This window comes from Arabidopsis lyrata, assembly GCF_000004255.2.
Source record: "Arabidopsis lyrata subsp. lyrata unplaced genomic scaffold ARALYscaffold_6, whole genome shotgun sequence".
In the NCBI taxonomy this organism is placed as follows: Eukaryota; Viridiplantae; Streptophyta; class Magnoliopsida; order Brassicales; family Brassicaceae; genus Arabidopsis; species Arabidopsis lyrata.
The window spans coordinates 23,423,191-23,442,554 of record NW_003302550.1 but is presented as its reverse complement, the minus strand read 5'-3'; the positions used below and the strand labels follow the sequence as shown (position 1 = coordinate 23,442,554).

Below are 19,364 nucleotides of genomic sequence, written 5' to 3'. Positions count from 1 at the left end.
GAAACTACACGTGTAGGTCTTTTATTGCATTTTCCACTATTTGAAATTTGAATTACAATCAGTCAAATATAGAGGGTTGAGTCGTTTTTTTTGTTACGTAACACGTAAAATTTTCATTTTGTACATATGCTAATTTCCGTTACTTTCCATTAAATGTGAGCATAGCTATAAAAATAAATACAGTAGTCTTACTAATCATTAAATGCATAAACAAAACTAAGTTAAATTAGAGGACTAAATCATATATTTACTGATTTTTGTTAACAATATGTCAACATATATGTATATACGAGATCACCCTCTGTTTATAATGTACTATTTTCTAGAAAAAAAATTGTTTCACAAATATAGAGTTTTAAAGTTTTCTATGCAATATTTATTAGTTATTATTGATGAATTATAAATTTGAAGAAAAATAATTGAATACTATTTTTTTAGAATTATATGTAGAAAATTGTAAATCACAAAAAATAATACATTTATAATCAATTATTAATGTGTTTTCTTAATATGTATAAAAATTATAAAAATTTATTATTTAGAAATAGAGAGAGTATCATTTATGTATAATTTTATTCGGAAATATATTTGAAAATTGTAAAAAAATGAAATAATACAGTTTGTGAAAACGGCAAATGACTGAATGATATGTGGTAGATCGATATGCGAAACATTCTAAAGGAGAAGAAAATTCTGAATCTCTGATAACGGTTTGATCGTTTGACTTGAGCACACGTAAAATTAACGGATTCGAACATTCCGTCAAATCACATTTAATGCAGATATGTCAAACATGAATCTCATTTAATGTAAAAGTACAACGGAATATAAGAGCATGTGCAGTCAGAAGTTATCAAAAGAGTTATATATATATATATATATATATATAAAGGAATGAGAATCGATTACCAAATGAAAACCTTTAAAAAGCCCTTGAGATATTACTTTCACATATGTCAACATGTTATTTAGTTTGATTTTTTTTTATTTTTCTAAAATTTAAATAAACAATTAAATTATATTAAATATATTAAAATAATATATTTGAGAAATTTCGAGGATCTCTCCACTGCACATACTCTAACATCTACGCCGACATGCATCTGCTTGATCGACATGCATTTGCATGATCATCGTGCACTCGTCCATCTAAATGAGTACATCATGCATAAAAGAATCTCCGATTACCGGAGAAGATGTCCCAATTCAATCTCACTTTCCAAGCTAGCGTGACTTATATATATGATATATATACCTAGATACCGCATAAATAAATTTTTAAGGCTCGAAAATTAAAAAAAAAAAAATTCGTTTTGTTCAATGTTTTGAAACTAAGAAGTAAGAAAGAACAAACTATATGTAGTTTTGCTCTACTAAAAATTAATACTAAAGTTCAGAAAAAGATCAGAAAATCTTATGGGACTCTAGCTTATTTGAAGCATATCTATATTTCATTGTTTTTTTAAATCTTTTTTTTGGCAAGGACCTATCTGTATTGATAATCAAAATGTAAATCCAAAACAATCTTCATTTATATGATATTTACTTTTTAGCAAAAAAAAAAAAAAAAAAAAAAACTAAAAAGTAACTATGAGATGACTTCACTGTCACTCTTTAACATTATTGTAATGGTTTTGATCATAGGGGCTTTTGCAAAAATGCTACTTTTTCAATGCCACTTTTCAAAAATACTTCTTTTTTAAAACCTTATAAAAAATGCTCTTAAAAATATAAGATTTACCCAAATATGTATGTAATATTATTAAAACATACACAAACTACATTTCTACGTATCTAAAATCTTATAAATACTTTATAAATACCTTATAAATGCATTTTAAATACCTTTAAAAACCTTAAAAATATCTTGTAAAACCTTTGAAAAACCTTAAAAATCCTTTAAAATAACTTGTAAAACCTTTAAAAACACCTTATAAAACCTTATAAATACTTGGATCGAGTCTTCAAGTAGTAGTTACAATCCATAAGTACCTTATAAACCTAATAAAACTTTATAAAAATTTCGGATTTAAAAATGGGCATTTTTGAAAATGAACATCTAAAAGGGACATTTTTGAAAAAGGGCACACCAAAAGGGGTATTTTTAACAATTTCCCTTGATCATAACAGATTATTTTTTAGTTAAAGTGAGAATTTAAAATCTTTTGGTATCCATGTAAATCTATATATAATAGCAATCTAATAAATACCATTTGCACATCTGAACGATTATGTCTTTTTATCGCAATCTTTCATTTAAATCGGTTATTTTTTTACGGTTATTTTGGTTGCGTCTTTTTATCGCAATTTTCGTTTTAATCGGTTATTTTTTTACGGTTATGTCGTTTCCAATAAATACCATTTGCACATCTGAACGGTTGCGTCTTTTTATTGCAACATTTCGTTTAAATATATAATAGCAATCTCAATAAATACCTTTTGCAAATTTGAACGGTTGTGTATTTTCGTCGCAATCTTTCGTTAAGTTTTTTTTTTTAAACTATAAAATATTATTGCTTTTTTAAAAAGTTGCATCTGCACAATTTTTAACTATAAAAAATCTGAACATATATGTCTTTTTAAAAATTGTGTACTTGTGTTTTCTTAAAGTTGCATCTGTTTAGTTTTTAAACATTCAATTTTTTCTGAGGATTATCTTTCTTTAACAACACAATTTAAAGTATTGCGTATTTTTAACATAATGTTTTGTTGAATGTATTTATATAATTGTGTTGAGAAGTGTTTAAAAACTTGAAAAAGTACGTCTACTCATTATAATGATTAATTAATATATTTGTTTATGATCACATCTTTTCACCATAATGTTTTTTAATAATAATATAAATCTTAATAATTGTTTCTGAAGGTTACGCCTCTTTAATCTTTATCTTCCCGCTGAGCCTCCTTTCTTCTCGGTCCACAGAGACAAAATGTATTTTTCGCAAAATATATCTTGATTTATTATTAAAAAGATTTTTTTGAAAGTTATCTAAATACATTATAATTTTTCATTTAATATTTTTTTCTTTAAAGATTTTTGAAATCATTTCCCCCGCGATGTCGCGGGGGGTCTGAGTCCTAGTTTTTATAGTATTCATTGTGCTTATTATTTTTATGTTTCTTGTTATTATTGTAACATTGTAATTATATATGCATTATTTTGACAAATTTTTATGTAAATATATCTATTGTATAGTTTCTGCCTAAACGGCTATGGGTTATCTCATTTGTCTTAACATATATAATGTATTTTAGAACATTAACTAGTTCAGGTGAACGACTCTTACATAAACTTCATCGTCAAGATTATGAGGCCCTAGCTAGGGGTCCAAGAGATCTGCCTCTGTCAAGCTTAACTTTGTTCTGAGCATCAGTACTCTCTTCGAACACTTGTATATTTTCCATTTCTGTCCACATTTTGAAATCTATTTTATATAAATGGGCCTACGAGTCTAACAAAAGGCCCATAAGATGTCATCGTATAGATAAGGGGTTTTAGATTTTTAATTCATTTTTAATTTCTGTTTCAGCGATGTTTGCACAGTTAGCGCCATCGCCGTCTCCTTCTCCGGCGAACCTAAGCCACTTCGTTCACCGTCGCACCTTCCGTCAATGTACATACGCCGTCTCCGCTTCTCTTCCCACTGCAAATTCCTCTCGTCCACCAATTCAGGCAAACATTTTCATCCAATTGTACTTGGTGTGGTCTTCTTTTGTTATCTGAAATGAAATTGAGAAAAATCGTGTTTTGCAGATTGTTGGAGGAAAAGATTTGAATTTGGATGTCACACGAAAGGATGATTCAATAGGGTTCAAATTAGAGGCAAATGAAGATGAAATTGATTGGATGAATCTAGAATCTGATATTCGTCTATGGACTAGAGCATTACGTCCTGTTCAGGTTGATCAATTACGATATTATATTGTAAAGTTTTGTTTTTTTTTTTTCTTTTGGAATATGAATTTGTTGGATTGTTGTTTACTGTGTGTGTGGGTTCTTGATTATACAGTGGTATCCAGGACACATAATGAAAACTGAAAAGGAACTTAGGGAACAGCTTAAGCTAATGGATGTTGTGATTGAAGTCCGTGATGCTAGGATTCCTTTGTCGACGACTCATCCAAAGGTTAGTGTTTTTTAGACTATGAGTGTTGTGCTAATTATATTACTCCTTGTGGTGGGAAAGTTAGAACATTTAAACTGAAATTGGTAATAGGGTAAGCATTGTTTAGGTTAGCTTTCATTAGAGGAGAAACGCATATTTTTGAGTTTTTTAATGGTGACATTAGAATTTGTTTTGTCTCCCGGTACAAGAGAAGTTCTCATTGGAACCTTTGTTCAGTGGGAGCAAGTTAAGTCTAATAATGTCTACCTTCTTTTGGGGTTATGTATGTTGTATTTTGTAGATGGATGCGTGGCTTGGGAATAGGAAACGGATATTGGTATTAAATAGAGAAGATATGATATCGAACGATGATCGAAATGATTGGGCAAGATACTTTGCAAAGCAAGGAATAAAGGTCATTTTCACTAATGGCAAACTTGGGATGGTATTGTTTCTATAAGTATAATCTTTTTGCTTTGGGATTGATTTTTTTTCTTTCTTGGCAATGCTGGTTACATAATCTCTGAGTGGTGGTTACAGGGAGCTATGAAGCTAGGTCGGTTAGCAAAAAGTTTAGCAGGTGACGTAAATGGGAAACGGCGAGAAAAAGGACTTCTCCCTAGATCAGTAAGTAAAGTGTATCATGATCCATTATACCCTGTTGCAACATTTATGATTTAAATTTTAAGTTTATTTCAAATGATGCAGGTTAGAGCTGGAATAATTGGATATCCTAATGTTGGGAAATCATCTTTGATCAATCGTCTATTGAAACGCAAAATTTGCGCAGCAGCTCCAAGACCAGGTGTAACTAGAGAAATGAAGTAAGAATACCTTTTTAAAAGCTTGTTTTTAAACTCAGTTTTCCAAACTTAATCTCTGTCACTGGTCATCACTCTTATCTTATTGTAAACAGATGGGTCAAGCTTGGGAAAGATCTTGATCTGTTAGACTCCCCTGGAATGCTTCCTATGCGTATCGACGATCAAGCAGCTGCTATAAAGCTTGCAATTTGCGATGACATTGGAGAGAAAGCTTATGACTTCACTGATGTTGCTGGAATCCTTGTGCAGATGTTAGCACGGATTCCAGAAGTAGGTAAGTTGCTGAACATTACCATTTTTGCGATTTACTCTTTTTCTCATTTTCGTGCGCCAAAAATGAAACTTAAGATTCTCTTCTTTTCTTTTCGTCTTTATAACAAAAGGGGCAAATGCTCTTTATAACCGATACAAGATCCAGCTAGAAGGAGGCTGCGGTAAAAAGTAATGAAACTTCTTCACAAAGATCTCATTTCTTTTGGCAAATAATTGTTCGTGTATTCTTATTGAATCTCTGCTCTCTCTCTTGCAGATTTGTGACGACGCTTGGTCTTAACTTGTTTGGTGGAGATAGTCATCAAGCTGCATTTAGAATACTGACGGATTTCCGCAAAGGCAAATTCGGGTATGTCTCGTTGGAGAGACCTCCACTGTGATCAAAAGTAGTAAGAGATATGCTCAAAATTATGAACCATAATTGTGCTGATTAATATATGGATGCATATTTGTGTATTTCGCTGGGTCGTAGAGAGGACATGTTAAATACACTAGATATAGACTAAAATCCACGACGGCATCAGTCAGTGGCTAACCATTGACCAAATTATGCATAGTTATGTAAAATATTTTTTTTCGTCCATATTTTCAGAAGCTATTATTATATTATTAAGGTGTCATTTTAGCGAAGCTTATTTTAGTCTAATGTGTTACAAGTCCACTCTTGTAAGAGAATCAACAAATCTCATGTGGTGCTGGTGAAAATTTTGTTTTCAGAGTTAGATAACAAAGTAAATCTGTGACAATAAACCACGTAATGGATAATGTATTTACAACAATCTATCCGAATAAATAACTCTTAATACATCTCAAGACTCCAGATTTGTAAATCTTAAGACTTTTTGTTTCCATTTTTCTAAATGTGGAGAGAGATCATAGAGTTGAGAAACGACCGTTGGATGGTAAAGTGGGACCTACTAATCCATCCCTAGAAACTGTAGATATATTTTTTGGATGCAGTGAAAAAGTCGTCGACCAAAGTCCCACTTCTAGATCTACTTTTGTCTATTTCCATTATTAATTGATCAAAAATAAAACAAATTTCGAAAGGAGTTAAGAAATCAGAACGTTGGGCCGATTGTCGCAGATCCTATTTAAAATTCACTTCTTTCCACAATCTCTCATCTTCAATAAACTAGCCGTTACATATCTCTCTTTCTCTACCTCCATCAATGGCTGCTTCTGTTGAAACTCCATCAACTAATCATACCAACTACGTAAGTTCTTCTTCTTCTACTTGGACTCTCCAATCAAGGGTTTGATTCAAAATTGAAATTTTATCGTTTTAAACAGGAAGGAACAAGCTTGAACATGGTTTCTACAACTTCTTTTGATTCTTCTCCATCGATTATTAGTCCATCTTCAGACAAGCGTCTCTGGAGCAATCTACGTAACAGGGTTGATGTTCTTCTCGAAGAAAATAGCAAATATCACAAACCCATTGCCGCCGATACGATTGCTGGAGAAACAGAGAGATCAATGAGATTTAAGAATGATTCGATGCTTTTGCTTAAAGGGTTTGATTCGGTTTCTCATACTCTGTCTCAGCTTTCTAGTAATCTCGACAATGCCCTTCAGGTAATTCTAGAAACCATTCAAAATTAGGTTTGTCCATTCTCCATGATTGATAATGATAGTACAAAAGTGTTTTTGTTCAATCAGGGAGTTAGAGAATTAGCTAAACCACCTTCATTATCTGAGATTCTCCACTCGAATCTCAAAGCTGATCAGATTCAACGACAACAAAAAGAAGAAGAAGAAGAGAGTAAAGGGACGAAGAGGAAACACGAATCTGATATTGAACAAAAAGAAGATTCTTCGAATGAAGAAGAGAAGAGACCAAAAGAGAGGAAAATCATGAACAAGGCTAAGAACGTAAAGTCTTACTCTCTTTGGTTCTTTCTTCATTGATGTTGTTCATAAAGATTCAATCTTTTCTCTTGCAGATTGCGATCTCCATGGCAGCGAAAGCGAATTCGCTTGCAAGAGAGCTTAAATCCATAAAATCCGACTTGAGTTTCATCCAAGAACGTTGTGGATTACTTGAAGAAGAGAACAAGAGACTCAGAGATGGGTTTGTGAAAGGTGTTAGACCTGAAGAAGATGATTTGGTATGTACAATCTCCAAAATCTGTTCTGTTTCTGCTCTGTTTTGCTCTGTTTACTGATTTTGATTTTGTTTGTATGCAACAGGTGAGGCTACAATTGGAGGTGTTGCTTACAGAGAAAGCTAGATTAGCGAATGAGAACGCGAATTTAGTAAGAGAAAATCAGTGTCTTCACCAGATGGTTGAGTACCATCAAATCACATCTCAAGATCTATCTCCTTCATATGAACAAGTTGTTCAAGGTTTATGCTTAGATTTCTCATCCCCTGTGCCTCAATACGATGATGATGAAGAAGAAGAGGATGAAACAAGAGCTCGAGATGTCTCCAAAGCCCTTAACGAAAGCTTTGAAAAAGCAGCAGAAGAAGAACAATATTGATCAAGTCATTGTTTAGATTTTGTGTGTTTCGTAAAAAAACAACCCAAGTATTTTCATAATTGATTTAGATTTTGTGTCTTAGTTTTGAGTAGTTTCTTGGTCTCTAAGATATAAAGTTGTAACATCCCACTGTTTGTTGTAATAATTTGGTCACATAGTACGTTAGACAATAAACAAATCGAATATACAAACTATATGCTTTTGATCTTGCAAATTGGATGTTGAAAAGAAAAAAAAAAAAGATCTTGCAAATTGGGTCTAATGCTGGTTAATGACTACTGTTCTTGCAAATTGGGTCTAATGCAAATTGGGTATATTGACTACCTGGAAGGACCAGACAAAAGCCTCCTGCTGTTTTTGCTTACATGTTTTAAGATCAGCCAATAATCAAATATACTATGATTCAGTCTACACATACGGTTTTTGTTCACTTTATATCATATTTTTTTCAGTTCTGTTCGTTTTGATTTATTTGGATTGAACTATCTATATGAATTGATTAGGAAAACTGGGGAGCCCCTTTCCAGAAAAAGCGGGAGCCTTGTGCATTGATTATCGGGCGCTCAACAAGGTAACCTAACTATCAAAAACAAGTATCCACTTTTATTGCAGACTTCTTCGCCCGGAAAACTAATCATTTTCTATGATTTGTACATGTACCTCATCACATTACATGTAATTGTGTTACTTTGACTAATTCCATGTTATATATAACAAGCTTTTGCAATTCCAGAAAAGTGTGAATATTAGTAGTTCAAGAAGATTTCCAACTGCTAAAATAAGGTATGACTTATGAGTTGATTTCAAATTTCTCTTAAACAATCGTAAATTTTTATTACAATATAAATGGTACTAAAAATGAAAGCTGTGTTTTGTTAGAAAAAGTAAAGAACAATTTCAATAATTTTAGGCAGTTTTCCAGTTTAAAATTTACCAATCTTTTTGACTTAGAAACATAATATATATAGAGAGAAAATATTAACTCACATTCATAGGTTACCATGAGGAATAATTCTCAGCACTTGATCGGTTTCCTTCTAAAATAACTTTCTCTTCTTTTTTTTTTTTCTTTTTTTGTGAAAATTTAGTTCTTCCTTATCCAGAATTTGTAGAATAAAGTATACTTAGTGCTTACCATTAGATTAATTAATAGTGTAAACGTACGTTGTTAGTTTTTCTAATTGAATTCACAACTTTCAGCTAATGACATGTCTCCTTAATAACCCAACCTTTTATTTAATGTTGTTATAAACAAAGGGATGAGTATAGTCAAAAGTTAAGAGAAAAGAATATTCCCAGTTGACATTTTTGTGGAAACATGAAAGAGATTCCACCTTACTTTGTTGCTACTAAAAGATTATAAACTTGAATAAAGACTCAACAAAATAACACAAATGTTTTTGAAGGATCTTAACTTTTGATTTCTCCTTACATTATAATTTCAGGTCAGCAGTGGAATGTTGATGATGTAAAAGAATCATGTTTTCTTTCTTTCTTCTTCTTCCTCTGATTGGTTTGGACAATCTATAAAACACCAATCGAAGCAAAAAGATCGAAAAAGTAGAGATTGGCGAATGCGACATTTGAATGGCTTATGGCTCATTGGAGAGAAAGAGAGAATGGTACATATTCTTCTTAGCTTTCTACTTACTTGGCATATCTACTATCCATTAACATAGTTTACTTCAGCTTTTAAAACCATTAATTAGTACCAAAACCGTTGTTTCTGTAACAAATAGTCTTCGAAAAGTTGTTCTCACTTAAATTGGAACTTCTATTGCCATTATATTTAAATTAATCCAAATAATTACGTCGACATCAATGCTAATATGTAATTTCTCATAAATGCATCAAATGCCAAAAGACTCATAACTATGGAGGAGGTGTTGATTCGGTATATATTAGAGCATCTCTAATTCACCTCTATTTTTTTCTCTATACTCTATTATACAGTAAAATTCACTCCAACACATCTCTATTTTCACTTCTAAAATAGAGATCTTTATTTTCACCTCTAAAATAGAGATCTCTATTTTTTGCTCTATATATAGATGATCTCTATTTTTTTTTCTATATTTTTCTTCTATAATAGAGTTAAAAATTTTAGAGGAAAAAATAGAGAAACACATTGAAGTAAAACTCATCTCTATTATAGAGGCAAAAATAGGGAAATACATTGGAGATGGTCTTATTATACATAAAGAAATAACATATCTCCTTCATTAGATGTCACACATTAGTTGCCATTAGAGAGCATTCATGTGTTTTATCTTTCATCATACATGTGAGTACATAGTTTTTTTTTTTTTAATAAACCTTATCGGCTGATCTGGTTATCTCTGGTAGGAATGCACCGAAATGTTATAGAGTGAAATTCTTCCCGAAGGATCACCACACTGTTATCTCAAATTTGGAATGTTTTCCGATTAATTATCTCACACATAGTTAAACTACTTATACGATTCATCTCACACATTTGATGTTGCAAACCCCGAGAACACATTTTGAAGTTTAAATGGTTTGGACTCGTTGTTCAAGTCTTGCATAGATATTATACCTGGTTAAGTTTGTGTGATTCTTGTTTCAGGCTACAGCTCATTGCATCTGGGGAGAACGTAGGAGGCATGGTGAGCTTCCACACAACCAAGACCATCTTATTAAGTCTATTGACCGAGTAGTGCGTAATCGGCTATGCACCATCAATCAACACGGCTCTATCAAACAAAGGGAGGGGTTTCGAATTTGGCTAGCAACGAGATGATTTCTTGCTAGCTTGAGTTACTACTTAGATTTTTTCAATCTTTTCAAACATTATTTCGGTTCAAGGTTGCAAATATTGTAAACACGGTTTTTTGAATTAATTTTACATTTATTCAAAAAAAAAAAAAATTTGTGATTCTTGCATGACCCAACACTTATCACTGTTTGAAACAAAAGCTCTGAGTTTTCGAGGATTTATTTGCGATAGTAATCGGTTTGGCATTCATATCCAATCAAGAATAATATATACGCGATCTTCTATGTTCACTATTCGATCGTGTCCTTGCAGCAGAATTTGCAAATTGTAAAGTGTCGATCTATTGGTATATTGACTTATTACTAGACTTTAGACCAATCACATTCTAAGGTTTTCCCATGTGTTTTTGTGGAACAACCTTACAAATATACGAATTTTAAAAAAATAGTAAAATTTAAGAAGAATTATATCTTGTAACTTCGTTGGTTGGTAAGTTTTTAGTCCATGGTTTCGAGGTCCAAACTAGCTACAACATCTTTATTAATTAACGTATTCAAAGAAACTGCATATTTTATTCAAATTATAGAACGAAATAAATATGTATGTAAGCTATTTAGGATACAGAAAATTAAATTAATGTATGAAAAACTGAAAATATAGATTTGCTTTAAATAACCATTAAAAAAAAAACTTAATTCTGAAAAATAAGCTTATTTCTACATCACGAGTTATGATTGTGATTAATGATCTCATGCAAAACAATTTTTTATAAATACAACCATATTCAAAAAAAAAATTGTAACTTTTTAAAAGGAAAACCAATTTCTTATTATGGTTTAAATAGAACCAAAAAACAAATCTCGTCCAATGTTAAACTTTGAAGACGTCGATACATGAAATATTATTTTATAATTTGGCATCTACCGAGAATATTATTGGTTGGTTGTTGTTTATTTCCCTTAAATAGAAAGTTATTCTAATTATAGACAACAAGAAAATGCTTTTTTCCATGAGAGTAAAACCACTGGACTACTTGAAAACTTTTTGTTTTAGTGTTTTTTCCAAAAATACATTCTATTCTATTATTCTATTATTCAACTATTTATTTAGCATATCGATGACTGCCACTTTTTTATCTGTTAAGAGGTTATTTTTTCATATAATTTGTACAGCATTTGGATTATATATATATATATCTTGTTCTTGTAGACACATAGAGATCGTGGACAAAATATAACCTATCAATTCTAGTTCAAGACATATTAACCACAACTTTAATAAAGTTTAACTAAATAAAGAAGAAGCTGAAGTGCTTTCTTTTAATGATAAGCACTACTGCACTAGGTTGGTGAACCTCTTCAATATGACACCATTTTGTGCTGAACATAAATAACGGACTATTATATGCTTTATAAATTTCAATTTCAATTCAAAATACAATCAATTGATAATTAGTCTATATAATTATGTTACTATAGTTCTCACCTAGTTTTTGATATGAGATTTGTAAAACGTTTTTGCTAAGGTAATGATTTTTCTGACCAATTTCAAATCAAATTTCATTCTAAAACCACTCTACTTGAACCAACCTCATGTTCTTATATCAAGTCAAGTAAACCTTTATACGCATCTAGGTTTCTTGACAAATGCCCTAAGCACAAATTTTATATACTATACAGTAATACCCATTACACCAATCGGTTTGTTATACAAATATTTAATAAATTAGTACATACATATAAACAGATACTTTTGATAAAATACATTTTAATGTGTGTACGTGGGTCAGTGTTCAGTCACTCAGTCATATTAAATTATAGTAACTGGAAGTTTATTATGTTTTATTTATTGGAGACTTGATTGGAACCGAACTAAATAGGATAGTTTTTTTTTTTTTTTTTTTTTTTTTTTTTTTTTGACATCTTTAGATCAATAAGATCCGATCCATATCTAATTTCTATTATGCAGAATAACGCGACTTATGTGGAGTTGAACTCCGGTAAAGAAAACAGAGTCAAATGGACTTAACCACTTGACTAAAGACACATTCCTTAAATAGGATAATTTAAAATAAACAAATGTTAAGAAAACTGGAAATAGTTTTCAGACCACGGTTGCTGATAAATATTCGTTTTCCGGCTACCAAAAGTAATCTATTTAAATTCCTGATGACACTTTTCCTTTTTTTTAGCCTTTCCTTTTTGTCTTTACCCAATATTAAAATTTATAATTCGTTGACATAGGTCATGTTCGTTTCATAATCGCCAGCGACTGCGACTGTGGCTGCGATTGTGACTGCGATTTTAAAATCACGGGATGTTGTTCGTTTGGTAATCGTGTGACTGATCGCTGTGACTAATCGTCATTAAAATAATCGCATCGCTAATTTTTCCAGCGATCAAAAATTTTATTCACAAGTTGCTGCGACTGATTGCGTGACTAGTCAAACGAGCAACTTTCAGTCGCAGTCGCAGTCACAGGAGGCTTGCGACTGCCAAACGAACATCACAATAATGAAAGCTTTTTTTCGTTTAATATAGTTTTCCTAAACCAATTAATGGATTTTCAGCTGATGTATTTTTTTATATTCGACCCATTGTAATAACAAATATTTAAATTTTTTTATTTTAACGGCACGAGAATAAGGGAAAAATGGTCATTTAATTCCCCTACTATTTGAAATTGACACTTTTATTCCCGAACTTTGCTGTGAACAAATTAATTCCTCAATGTGTAGTTGACTGGGCACTTTTGGACAAATAAAAAGTCAACGTTAATTAGTTAACAGCAACGTTAACAGCTCGATTAATAATCTCATCAGCCCTAAAAATTCCCAATTATTCTTCTTCTTCCCCCAAATTAAAACCTAGGGTTCTTAAGCGATTTTGAAAAAGACGAACCCATAAATTGAGTTCAATTGAGAGTGATTCCCAGCAACACAAAGCTATGAAGAACACAAAGAACAAGATTATACTCTCTCTTGATTTCATCTACCATCTCCTGCGATTTTATCTTAGATTCAGTCGCAAGAGATGGTAGATGAAATCAAGAGAGAGTATAATCTTGTTCTTTGTGTTCTTCATAGCTTCGTGATGTCGGGAATCGCTCTCAATTGACTTCAATTTCTGGGTTGTCGTTTTTAAAATCGCCTAAGAACCCTAGGTTTCAATTTTGGGGGAAGAAGAAGAATAATTTGGGATTTTTTGGTCTGGTGAAGTTTTTAATCGAGCTTTTAACGTCACTGTTAACTAATTAACGTTGACTTTTTATTTGTCCAAAAGTGCCCAGTCAACTACACATTGAGGAATTAATTTGTTCACAACAAAGTTCGGGAATAAAAGTGTCAATTTCAAATAGTAGGAGAATTAAATGACCATTTTTCCTGAGAACAAGTCGGATATAAAACAGTGTATTCCTTTTTTATGGTTTAAATTTTGAAAACATAGAGAAACTATCAAGAACTGATAACAAACACTTCACCACAAAGTAAATATAGAATCACAATAACAAAATAAACAAAACGAAAAGTGAATTTAGTTTCAAAATGAATGAAGTGATATACTATTTGATGTTAAAAAATAAAAAGGTGATATAATATTTATAATTACTTTATAATTAAACTCACAGATTAACGAAAAGATTAATATTAATGATGATTAAGTAGTAATTTGTAAAAACAATTCTCTTAATGTAATTGACTTTTAGAAGTGGTAGTGAAGTCACCATTTTGTTATTAATTCTTACCAATCCAATTAATATTACATTAAATAAATAAAAATGGTCATGAAACTATTTAGAAATCATAAAATAAATCCCCAATCTAAAGTAGAACCGCATTATAAATACATACCCATCCCTTCTACTACCACATCATCTTCTTCGCCCATTCTCATCCTCTCTCTCTTCTTCTCTTTTTTCACTCTGTGTTTGCTTTCTTTTGCTCTCTTAACATAACACAAACATGTCCATAGTTGTTGGCCAAGTCAGCACACATCTTCCCAAGAAGCAAGTAAGCCAAAATCTTGACGTGGGTGGATGGAGTTTCCTACAATATTTCTCTGAACCAAAAGGCATTGTCCAAAACAGAGAAGACGACACAAAGAAAACAGCTTATGTCCATCCGATCGAGAAGCGTTCCGTGGCTAAACTGAGCCTTGAGATGTGCACAGAGAGCCTGGGGACAGAGAATGGGAGTGATAGTGGAGACGAGATGTCGTTACTTGCGCTTGAAGCAACCAATATTTCAATGATTTCTCTTACTAAGAAACCTCAAAAAGAAACTAACCTTATGACCCGTGAAAACAGTTTTCCTCCGCCGTTAAAATCCGTAAACGGATTCAACAATAGCCGTATGGTGAAATCGTATAAAGAAGATGGTCGTCTTGTTGTTCAAGCAATTAGGGTTTGTTCACCACCTCGTTGCTTTGTATCTGAACGTCGTGAAGGAAGGCTTCGTCTCTGTTTATCAGAGAATTCTTTGAATAGTCAAGACGGAGAAGAAGAGTTCCAAGAAAATGAATCCGGATTCGAGGGTCATGAAGATAAAGAGGAAGAGAAAGGAGAAGAAGAAGAAGACGATTCAGAGGAAGAAGAGGAGGGCATTGTGGGGAATAACGAGAACTTTGAGGGTAAAATTGGAAATAAAAAGTTTAGCAGAAGGCCAAAAAGGAGATGCAATGAAAATGGATGTGAGCCTAAAACCATGCTTAACTGGAAGGAGCAACAATTTTGGGTTACCACTTAATGGAAAATTCAACTCAGCAAATAAATTTATTTTTATGACAACAGTAATTAGTAAAATGGCTTATTTGATTTTTTTAAGTATGATTGATTTATGGAAGAGGAGTGTTTTGTATTATTACGGGTTCTTATTCTACAAAAAGTAAATGCTAAAACGTGAGTTAATTATTACTTAAACATAGACTACTCGTCATCATCTGTTTTTACTTTTTAGTATGGTATAACTTATAAGTAACCTTTGATTATTCATATATATCTAGTCCAAACTTTGCGAAAATACGGATTCATACACACCAATACATACATAATTCATAGTGAATCTTGTTATATGCCAAAAATACATGGGGCCAAAATACATGACTAATTCGTTGAAATACAAAAACAGGGAATACACCAATACATGTCTTTTGTACACGATCTCTCTTGATAGTCTTTCCCTCTGTCTCGACCAAATTCGTACTATATAAATCTTGAAATGATATCAAAAATAGATTGCAAGTATATGATTGAGCCAATGAGAAATAGACAACAGTACGATGTATAGTCCAATCTTACAAAAATCTGAAGAGCAAACTTTGTTCTCTGCAAACGAATAGAGGAAGTAGATTCTCTATATATGATATGCCACTTGACTCCGCTTATAATTGACCAAAATCTAAAGTAAATCTCACAATGTACCCATCCTTTTTGGTATATCAATTATTCGACTTTTTTTTTTTTTTTCCTTTTTGTAAATATATAAAATGATTTTTTCATGACGAAAAAGAAAAAAAAATGAAATTTTCATATACATAGGTTTTAGGAGAATTAATTTTAACTCTCTTTAATAAATATGTGGCTAAAGAAACATCTTAATTCTGCAAACTCTCTTTAGTTATTTGTGCTGTTTTGTTGGTTTAACATTGGGCCGAGACTAGGCCCAACAAAAATTAGCTTCAAACCCACACTTGGCAAATACTCAACAGCACAGCAGAGCTCAGTAACTAACTAAAATGAATAAAAACATGTTGCTTCGCTCTGCTCGGCCAACCCTAGCCTCCATTTGCCGCCTTTTCTCCGCCGCCGCCGGGACGGTAGACACGACGGCGGAAGCAGCGGTGAAGACTCGCAGCGGAGGAGGAGGAGCAGCTACGAATAGAAAAGAAACGGTAGTTGGAGGAAGAGACACTCTAGGAGGGAGATTATTAAGCCTTGTGTACACTAAACGCAGCGCCGTTGTTACTATCCGGAAATGGAAAGAAGAAGGCCATTCCGTTCGCAAATACGAACTTAATCGAATCGTTAGAGAGCTTCGTAAGATCAAACGCTATAAACACGCTCTTGAGGTTCGTGATTTTCTCTCAATTTGAATTCGATTTGATATGTTTGTTATGATTTTGTTTGAATCTCTGCGATTTGAGTTATTTGTTCATTGTGGTAAACTGTTGTTAGTGATTTATGTGCAGATATGTGAATGGATGGTTCTACAGGAAGATATAAAGTTGCAAGCTGGTGATTATGCTGTGCATTTGGATTTGATTTCTAAAATCCGTGGTTTAAACAGTGCGGAGAAGTTTTTCGAAGATTTGCCGGATCAAATGCGAGGTCATGCTGCTTGTACATCTCTTCTACATAGCTATGTGCAGAACAAGTTGTCTGATAAAGCTGAGGCTTTGTTTGAGAAAATGGGTGAATGTGGTTTCTTGAAGTCTTGTTTGCCTTACAATCATATGTTATCGATGTTTATATCGAAAGGCCAGTTTGAGAAAGTCTCGGTGTTGATTAAGGAATTGAAGATGAAAACATCTCCTGATATTGTTACTTATAATCTATGGCTGACTGCGTTTGCTTCTGGAAACGATGTTGAAGGTGCGGAAAAAGTTTATCTTAAGGCGAAGGAATCGAAGCTGAATCCAGACTGGGTGACTTATAGTGTGCTAACGAATTTGTATGCTAAGACTGATAATCTTGAAAAGGCGAAACTTGCTTTGAAGGAGATGGAGAAATTAGTTTCTAAGAAAAACCGGGTTGCTTATGCTTCTCTCATAAGTCTGCACGCGAACTTGGGTGACAAAGATGGAGTCAACTTAACCTGGAAGAAGGTTAGGTCGTCTTTCAAGAAAATGAATGATGCGGAGTACCTTAGTATGATATCTGCAGTGGTGAAGCTTGGTGAATTTGAACAAGCCAAAGGTTTGTATGACGAATGGGAATCTGTTTCTGGAACAGGAGATGCTAGAATCCCGAATCTAATCCTTGCCGAGTACATGAACAGAGACGAGATTCTTCTAGGTGAGAAGTTCTACGAACGTATTGTGGAGAAAGGGATAAACCCGAGCTATTCTACATGGGAAATTCTCACATGGGCTTATTTGAAGCGTAAAGATTTGGAGAAAGTTTTAGATTGTTTTGAGAAAGCCATTGATTCTGTGAAGAAATGGACTGTGAATGTAAGATTGGTTAAAGCAGTGTGCAAGGAACTCGAGGAACAAGGGAATGTTAAAGGAGCAGAGAAGCTAATGACTCTACTTCAAAAGGCTGGTCATGTGAACACTCAGCTCTACAATTCCTTATTACGTACTTACGCCAAAGCTGGTGAAATGGCACTCATAGTTGAAGAGCGAATGGCAAAGGATAATGTAGAGTTAGATGAAGAGACTAAGGAGCTTATAAGACTAACCAGTCGAATGCGTGTGACTGAAATCTCGTCCACCATTTCTTAGCCTGAAAGCGGCAAAGTTAGTTTCGGACTGCAACTTCCACAAACCGAAGAATACAGAAAACATATTGGAAAGAATCCGTGAAGCTTTTTGTTTGCAATATTGAGAGAGGATAAACCAGTGAGTTTGAAGAACACCGTTCTCTGAAAGTCCGTTCTCTGAAAGTCTGTACCAATGGAGATACTTGTCTTGAAGCAGTAACATTCGACTTGCTCTGACATTTGGAGCTTGAGGAGAGTGTCCAAAGCTGCAGAGGAATGAAGTTGCTGCGAGGATCACTATGGTTTTTTCCTGTTTTTTTTTTCTTTTCAGAATTTAGTATGATTAAAGTTTTTTTTTTTTACTGTGCCAATTTTATATATTTGGTTCTCTATATGATGATGTCAAATGATCTTTGAGAGGTTGACTAACTGAAAAACCTACTTCGACTCTTCTTGTTGGGTAGTTATGACTTGTGTAAAGCTTATGTAAGCTTTCAAAGACTTGTGTCCAAAGTGGATTTGTTCACCTCAAAACACTTAGTCAACTATTTTAACCATAAACCTATATCCAGCTTATATTTTTTCCTAAAACAAATTTGTAAGTTTTGATTTTACTATTCACCAATTATTGTAGCATTTTTAAAGCTGGTAGGTAAACTAGATTTGGGTATCCATAAAACCTTAGCCTTGGATGTGTTCGAATCTTATTCCTCGATTTATTTTAATTGAATTAAGTAGATGGTTAATTGTAAAACTATAATTGGCAGGCTAGAGCTAGCCGCCCATACTAATTATTAATTACTAAAGGTATCTCCTCGAATCGATTAGTCATGAAGTCTCAAGTCTCACGACTAATCTTGATATAGAGCCCACTTGAGGTAAAGATCGTCAACTAATAAAATCATCTTAAAAGAAGTTCGACGAACTTGGGTTGGTTGGTGAAGGTTGTTAAGAAGAAGTGGCGTCGTTGGTCATTTGGTCTTCCTTATTTTTCAATATAAATAAATATAAATAGAGATATGGATTATGGGATAGTATACGACTATAATTAAAAAAATGTTACATTTGCTTCTTCCCATTTTTATATCATAGTTAGCTAGAGCTTTTAAATAGAAGTTTATACCCAAAGTTGGATTTAATCGTCTCAAGGTCTAGGTTTACACCCAAATTAAAGTAATTGGGTATATAGAAAAAAAAATACGAAGATGAGATATGAACAATAACAAGTAATTTGGGTATAAATATGATAAAACATTTATTTTGTTTGATACTATACTTTTACGTATTCTCGATAGAATTGATGTGTAGCCAAAAAATCACAACTAATTGATAAAAATATTATTACTTTGTAGTTTAGGTCAAAGTTATAGTCATTTTAAGGAACAATCTATACTATTAATTGGGAATCATTCTAACTTAAATAACCTCATAAAGTGTAATTACATTTGTCAATTATAGTATAGATTTAATAAATTTACCTTACTAGACCAAGTACTAAACACACTAATTATGTTACA

At 32.7% G+C, this 19,364-nt stretch overlaps 4 protein-coding genes across 4 annotated transcripts; all 4 read left to right on the top strand.

Moving 5' to 3' along the window:
- The first annotated feature begins 3,462 nt into the window (after positions 1 to 3,462).
- LOC9310963 (DAR GTPase 3, chloroplastic) lies at positions 3,463 to 5,812 on the top strand. Its single transcript, XM_021022987.1, has 9 exons — positions 3,463 to 3,673; positions 3,755 to 3,901; positions 4,011 to 4,127; positions 4,408 to 4,551; positions 4,647 to 4,733; positions 4,815 to 4,930; positions 5,023 to 5,204; positions 5,314 to 5,371; positions 5,460 to 5,812. Exons 1-9 carry the CDS (start codon positions 3,533 to 3,535, stop codon positions 5,581 to 5,583), a joined length of 1,116 nt encoding a protein of 371 aa, XP_020878646.1. The 5' UTR covers positions 3,463 to 3,532; the 3' UTR covers positions 5,584 to 5,812.
- A 262-nt stretch (positions 5,813 to 6,074) lies between these two features.
- Positions 6,075 to 7,904, top strand: LOC9310962 (centrosomal protein of 135 kDa). The gene is made up of 5 exons (XM_002874849.2): positions 6,075 to 6,420; positions 6,497 to 6,781; positions 6,866 to 7,078; positions 7,150 to 7,314; positions 7,397 to 7,904. The coding sequence occupies exons 1-5, from the start codon at positions 6,376 to 6,378 to the stop codon at positions 7,688 to 7,690; spliced, it is 1,002 nt and encodes a 333-aa protein (XP_002874895.1). The 5' UTR covers positions 6,075 to 6,375; the 3' UTR covers positions 7,691 to 7,904.
- A 5,913-nt stretch (positions 7,905 to 13,817) lies between these two features.
- Positions 13,818 to 15,285, top strand: LOC9310961 (protein FANTASTIC FOUR 1). The gene has a single exon (XM_002874848.2). The coding sequence runs from the start codon at positions 14,389 to 14,391 to the stop codon at positions 15,169 to 15,171; it is 783 nt and encodes a 260-aa protein (XP_002874894.1). The 5' UTR covers positions 13,818 to 14,388; the 3' UTR covers positions 15,172 to 15,285.
- An 855-nt stretch (positions 15,286 to 16,140) lies between these two features.
- LOC9310960 (pentatricopeptide repeat-containing protein At4g02820, mitochondrial) lies at positions 16,141 to 18,346 on the top strand. Its single transcript, XM_021023284.1, has 2 exons — positions 16,141 to 16,492; positions 16,613 to 18,346. The coding sequence occupies exons 1-2, from the start codon at positions 16,160 to 16,162 to the stop codon at positions 17,867 to 17,869; spliced, it is 1,590 nt and encodes a 529-aa protein (XP_020878943.1). The 5' UTR covers positions 16,141 to 16,159; the 3' UTR covers positions 17,870 to 18,346.
- The last annotated feature ends 1,018 nt before the right edge of the window (positions 18,347 to 19,364 follow it).

Coding starts and splice junctions, on each gene's coding strand:
- LOC9310962 (XM_002874849.2), top strand. CDS start 6,376: ATGGCTGCTTCTGTTGAAACTCCATCAACTAATCATACCAACTAC. Junction 6,782..6,865: donor ATCTCGACAATGCCCTTCAG/GTAATTCTAGAA, acceptor TTGTTCAATCAG/GGAGTTAGAGAATTAGCTAA. Junction 7,315..7,396: donor GACCTGAAGAAGATGATTTG/GTATGTACAATC, acceptor TGTATGCAACAG/GTGAGGCTACAATTGGAGGT.
- LOC9310963 (XM_021022987.1), top strand. CDS start 3,533: ATGTTTGCACAGTTAGCGCCATCGCCGTCTCCTTCTCCGGCGAACCTA. Junction 4,734..4,814: donor AAGGACTTCTCCCTAGATCA/GTAAGTAAAGTG, acceptor CAAATGATGCAG/GTTAGAGCTGGAATAATTGG. Junction 5,372..5,459: donor GAAGGAGGCTGCGGTAAAAA/GTAATGAAACTT, acceptor TCTCTCTTGCAG/ATTTGTGACGACGCTTGGTC.
- LOC9310961 (XM_002874848.2), top strand. CDS start 14,389: ATGTCCATAGTTGTTGGCCAAGTCAGCACACATCTTCCCAAGAAGCAA.
- LOC9310960 (XM_021023284.1), top strand. CDS start 16,160: ATGAATAAAAACATGTTGCTTCGCTCTGCTCGGCCAACCCTAGCCTCC. Junction 16,493..16,612: donor GCTATAAACACGCTCTTGAG/GTTCGTGATTTT, acceptor ATTTATGTGCAG/ATATGTGAATGGATGGTTCT.